The sequence below is a fragment of the Danio aesculapii genome, chromosome 5, assembly GCF_903798145.1.
Source record: "Danio aesculapii chromosome 5, fDanAes4.1, whole genome shotgun sequence".
Lineage (NCBI taxonomy): Eukaryota > Metazoa > Chordata > Actinopteri > Cypriniformes > Danionidae > Danio > Danio aesculapii.
The window spans coordinates 73586728-73592727 of record NC_079439.1 but is presented as its reverse complement, the minus strand read 5'-3'; the positions used below and the strand labels follow the sequence as shown (position 1 = coordinate 73592727).

Sequence of the window (6000 nt, the reverse complement as noted above, 5' to 3'; positions counted from 1 at the left end):
ATTAGCCTTATATAAATGATGAAAGTATATTAACATATATAAAAAATGTGTATATATATTACAAATAAATACAATTATTTACTGACTTCATGAGATAAACATTAGAGCATTTAATGAAACAGATTTTTATTATGATCACACTTTAAGATCGAGCCTGAGTGGACATAAAACACAATCAAAAGCAAAGGCTTGCTGTTGTTTCTCTCCTGCAGATCTCCAGCCAGATGTTTCAAGAGGCCAGCATCAAAGTCAGCAGCTGCTGGGTTCGATCCACGCCAGTAACCAGAGAAATGCCGTTCAAAGAAGAGCCGTGTTTTATCAAAGACTGTCCCAAAAGACTCAGCTTCTCCTTCCAGATCCTCCAGGATCTGCCGGCCGGCTCCTGGGACCTCGAATGTGCTGTAAAACTCTGCGGCATCAAAAGGATAAACAATGAGGAGGTTCGTGCATATGTAATGTGTATTTATATAGCGCATGTATTGTGTATGGGCACACACCCAAAGTGCTTCACTATCATGAGTGGAGTCTCTCCACTCCACCACTAGTGTGCAGCTTCACTTGGATGATGCCCTGGCAGCCACAGGACAGCGGCGCCAGTGCTTCACCACACACCAGCTATAGGGGGAGTGGAGATACAGTGATAGAGCCAATTCAGTGGATGGGGATGATCATAAGGGGCTGATAGAGGGAATTTGGCTAGGACACCGGGGTTACACCCCTACTCTTTACCAGAATTGCCATGGGACCACAGAGAGGTTTAACATCTCATCTAAAAGACGGTGCTCACTGATAATATAGTGTCCCCTTCACTACAATGGGGCACAGACTACATGTTGAGCGCCCCCCTGTTGCCCTCACTAACATCACTTCCAACAGCAACCTAGTGTTCCCATGTGGTCTCCCATTCAGCTACTGACCAGACTCAGTCCTACTTAGCTTCTTAACTGCTCTTGGGCTGCATGTCTGTGGCATAGGCCTGACATAATATCTATATTTCATTGTATAATATATATTGCACCAAAATATATTGCAGTAAATGATATTATTGTCATTTTAGGCCATTTTATGCCACTCATTATATAATGCTAATATAATATCATCATAATGCGAGTGCACTCCTCCAAAGAACATGCAATGTTTTATTCTTACTAATATTTAATTTAATTATATTAAGTTTAACAATGTATTAATAAGGTTTTAGAGTCAGAATGTGAAAATGCACACCTTAAATAAATAATAATAAATGTTAACTCAAAAGTGTAAGGTAAAGAGTAACAGAGGCTGTAAGACCTGCTACCAGATCTATTTCCAACATGAAAATATACTATAGTCATTTGTAGTAAATACTACAGTGTTTTTACATCATACTAACACTGACACCTCCAATAGAGAGCTTAAGAGTTGCTAGAATTGTTTTTTATTTATGGATGATATACACTCACTGGCCACTTTATTAGGTACGCCTGTCCAACTGCTTGTTAATACAAATTTCTAATCAGCCAATAACATGGCTGCAGCTCAATACATTTAGGCATGTAGACATGGTCAAGAAAGTTATCTCTAGTAGAGCTTAAAATCCACTTCCTGATGAATTTTAAGCTTCACTAGAGGGCACTTCTACATCTAAAAAACAAACAAATAGGTTATTAACGAATAGCTTGTTATTCTCACCTGTTATTTACAGATTTGTTTTCTATTATCATATGTATATTTTAGTAGCGTGGTTTAGGATGTTGCTAACACATTGCTAACTGCTTTAGCATATCACTAATATGTGTTTAGCATGTTTTACAAAAGTAGCATGCTTTATAGGATGTTTCTAGCATACCACTGTCATGTAACATATCACTTGGTGAGCAGGAGAGACTTTTTTCAGATATATATATATTCCTCACCTGCCACTTTATTAGGTACACCTGTCCAACTCAATGCATTTAGGCATGTAGACATGGTCAAGACGATCTGCTGCAGTTCAAAGTGAGCATCAGAATGGGGAAGAAAGGGGATTTAAGTGACTTTGAACGTGGAACGGTTGTTGGTGCCAGGCGGGCTGCTCTGAGTATTTCAGAAACTGCTGATCTACTGGAATTTTCATGCACAACCATCTCTAGGGTTTACAGAGAATGGTCCGACAAAGAGGAAATATCCAGTGAGCGGCAGTTCTGTGTGCAAAAATGCCTTGTTGCATCTCTGATTAGTACTAATACTCATTAGTACCAATTGAGCATGGTGTCAACGCCACAGCCTACCTGAGTATTGTTGCTGACCATGTCCATCCCTTTATGAGTACAGTGTCTCCATCTTCTGATGGCTACTTCCAGCAGGATAACACCATGTCATAAAGCGCCAATCAACTCACACTGGTTTCTTGAACATGACAATGAGTTCACTGTACTCAAATGGCCTCCACAGTCACCAGAGCTCAATCCAATAGAGCACCTTTGGGATGTGGTGGAACGGGAGATTGGCATCATGGATGTGCAGCCGACAAATCTGCAGCAACTGCGTGATGCTATCATGTCAATATGGAGCAAAATCTCTGAGGAATATTTCCAGTAGCTTGTTGAATCTCTGCCACGAAGGATTAAGGCAGATCTGAAGGCAAAAGGGGGTCCAACCTGATACTAGTAAGGTGTACCTAATAAAGTGGCCAGTGAGTGTATATTGCATCACCAAAAATGATTGAGGTCATGTTCATGTGTTGTGCTATAAGTCCATATATTGTTTATTGTGTTTCGCAGACCGTGCAACAGCGAGACTCTCTAAAAACACACATTTCTAATAGTCGTTTGTTTTGTTTTGTGTGATTTTAGAGTTGTACACTCGAAACACCAGTGAAGAGGAACGTGCAGGTCAAGCCATTTACACCAACCACAAGTGAGTACAAAGATAATTATTGATATTTTACAGTCATGTGACCTGTACGGAGACTGGCGGGAAACACAACAATGAGCCGTAATGGCGGCTACACTGAGATCTCCATAGAAACATAGCACAATCCGCGCATATTTCCAGTTGTTTCAAGCTACGACAATTTGTATCACATATAAACAGAATAAAACCGAGATATGATCACAGACTGTACATTTAAGGCACTCATGATCCATATACCGCTGTTTTTCAGTCATTTAAACCCCTCATGTCTCTGTCAGAGCTACTATTCAGCAACGTTTACATTTATCTTGTGGATATTCCTCAGAGAGTCAGTCATTATTGATGGTGTTATAGCTTATAAGTGTCTGCTTTTGTATTTAGTTTCTTTTTTTGTTGCTTAGATTAATATTTGCTGGTCGAGAGAATGTATTTGTTCACTTCTACTGTTTATACTTTGACTTTGCATTTCAGTTTATAGTTTAATTGCACTCAACCTGCAAATTTACAATAGAAACTCTACCCACATAGAAACATTTATCTGGCCCAGCTCTGGCCCACGCAATCAGCTTTTGCTTGGCCCACATGCTGCAGTGAATTACGGGACATGACTGGACCAAGTCTTGCTTTCAGATAAGGGCCAAACATGGACCACATCTGGGTCAAGTCTCAGCCGAGTTAATAACTCCTGTTATTAACGGTTTATTAACGGCCTGAACTGGGCCAGATAGGTTGGTGTGTCACGATTGCAATGAAATTAATAAACCCATGAAGCATTGCACTTTAGACACACTATGGGCTGTGCTTTTTCTCAAAGGGACCTGATTGGTTTTTTCATCACTCAAAAATTATTTGAATGTATTTTAAATGTAGGTCCGACAGGCCAAACATACGTGGCCCACATATCAATTTTTAACACCTGGGCCAAATATTACATCTGGCCCAAATCTTGTGTGCTGCCTTAAAGACGATGCCACATCTTCCAAACCCGGGCCATGTTTGGCCCACATGCTGTACGCCAGTGCCAGATGAAGGCCTGCTGGGCCAGCTTTATGCCAAATCTGGGCCAGAATTCTTTGCAAGCTGGGTTTAAAAAGCACACAAACGCAGTTATAGCATATTTTGTTATGGGTCAATGATGCTAACATACGACACAAATCATCAGTTTCTGTCTCTTGTTGGTTAGTAATAATGTAATTGCACAACAATTATGCACTTTCTTGGCAAAAAAAAACGTGACTTGGTCATTGGTCATCATATCGAGTAATGAAATCAAAATCGTTAACTTAATCAAATCGAGAATTCAGCCAGTCATTACATTCCTAGCCTTTACAAATATAACAGCTTAACACACATTATACTACAGGTCTGTAGTTGAGTGCTTGATTCTGATTGGCTGAGGGTCACTCTGAGGTGTTTTGTTATTGAACGGCACAGCTAAAGTAGTTCCGGCAGGTTTTGAGCACATTATATCTCCATAAAATTATTCCTTAGTTTAACATTCATAGTTTACTTATAGTGCCTGTATTATTAATTAGCTCTGACTGTCATATTTTTCTGTTTACATTTTCATTTCACAGCTGCAACAGTCACATACTCGATTCTGATTGGCTGAAAGTCACTCTCAGGTGTTTGGTTATTGTCAGATAAAGGCAGAGATAAAGTAGTTCCGGCAGGTTTAGAGCGCATTACAGCTCCATATCACTCTGCTGTATGATTAGAGTTATTTCACAACTACGACAGTCAAATACTTGATTCTGATTGGTTGAAAGTCACTCTCAGGTGTTTGGTTATTGTCAGATAAAGGCAGAGATAAAGTAGTTCCGGCAGGTTTAGAGCGCATTACAGCTCCATATCACTCTGCTGTATGATTAGAGTTATTTCACAGCTGCAACAGTCAAATACTTGATTCTGATTGGCTGAAGGTAACTCTCAGGTGTTTGGTTATTGTCAGATAAAGGCAGAGATAAAGTAGTTCCGGCAGGTTTAGAGCACATTACAGGTCCATATCACTCTGCTATATGATTAGAGTTATTTCACAACTACGACAGTCAAATACTTGATTCTGATTGGTTGAAAGTCACTCTCAGGTGTTTGGTTATTGTCAGATAAAGGCAGAGATAAAGTAGTTCCGGCAGGTTTAGAGCGCATCACAGCTCCATATCACTCTGCTGTATGATTAGAGTTATTTCACAGCTACAACAGTCAAGTACTCGATTCTGATTGGCTGATGGTCACTCTTAGGTGTTTGGTTATTGTCAGATAAAGGCAAAGATAAAGTAGTTCCGGCAGGTTTAGAGCGCATTACAGCTCCATATCACTCTGCTGTACGATTAGAGTTATTTCACAGCTACAACAGTCAAATACTCGATTCTGATTGGCTGAAAGTCACTCTCATGTGTTTGGTTATTGTCAGAAAAAGGCACAGCTAAAGTAGCCTTAGTTTAAAATTTATAGTTTACTTATAGTGCCTGTATTATTAATTAGCTCTGACTGTCATATTTTTAAGTTTACATTTTCATTTAAGCCTCTTTATGTGGTAAAAAGTCTGATTTATTTCAAGTTGTAGTGTTAGTTGGGAATGACTATAGTGTGGTGTATTACCGTTTATACTGCAGTGCTGCTAAATGCTTGATCCTGATTGGCTGATGAGCACTCTCATGTCTTTGGTTATTGTCAGATAAAGGCACAGATGAAGTAGTTCCGGCAGGTTTAGCGTGCTCCGTATCACTCCGCTGAATGATTATGAGTTATTTCACAGATACAACAGTCAGAAATCACACCAGAAGGCTTCATTATTTGCTTCAGGTCTTGCGTTTTGCTGTGAAAGTACAAGATGAAATAAAAAAATTGGACTCACTAAATCCTGAGTCTGCGGGTAAGAAGTAATTTTGGGTATTATTTGCTTAAATTAATGTCAAAATACAATTTATTTTGATATTTTTAGAAAATCCTATAGGGACTGATTAGGTAATTAATAATTGACAACAGGCTGTTGAATTATTAGAAAATAATGTAAACCCAAGGTGCTGATGTCCTTTTCCATCAACATAACAGCACACCATAGACGCTCAAAGTCCAGAAAAATAATAATTAATTAATAATAATTAACAAACGAAGATATTTTGA

The 6000-nt window shown here is 39.1% G+C and overlaps 1 protein-coding gene across 1 annotated transcript in view; it reads left to right on the top strand.

Annotated features, from left to right (window-relative positions):
• Positions 1-6000, top strand: part of eng (endoglin) — a 76424-nt gene that overhangs the window by 48959 nt on the left and 21465 nt on the right. The window contains exons 10-11 of the mRNA XM_056458874.1: positions 213-440; positions 2814-2877. Of these exons, the coding sequence (XP_056314849.1) occupies positions 213-440; positions 2814-2877 (292 nt within the window). The remainder of the gene's footprint in view (positions 1-212; positions 441-2813; positions 2878-6000) is intronic.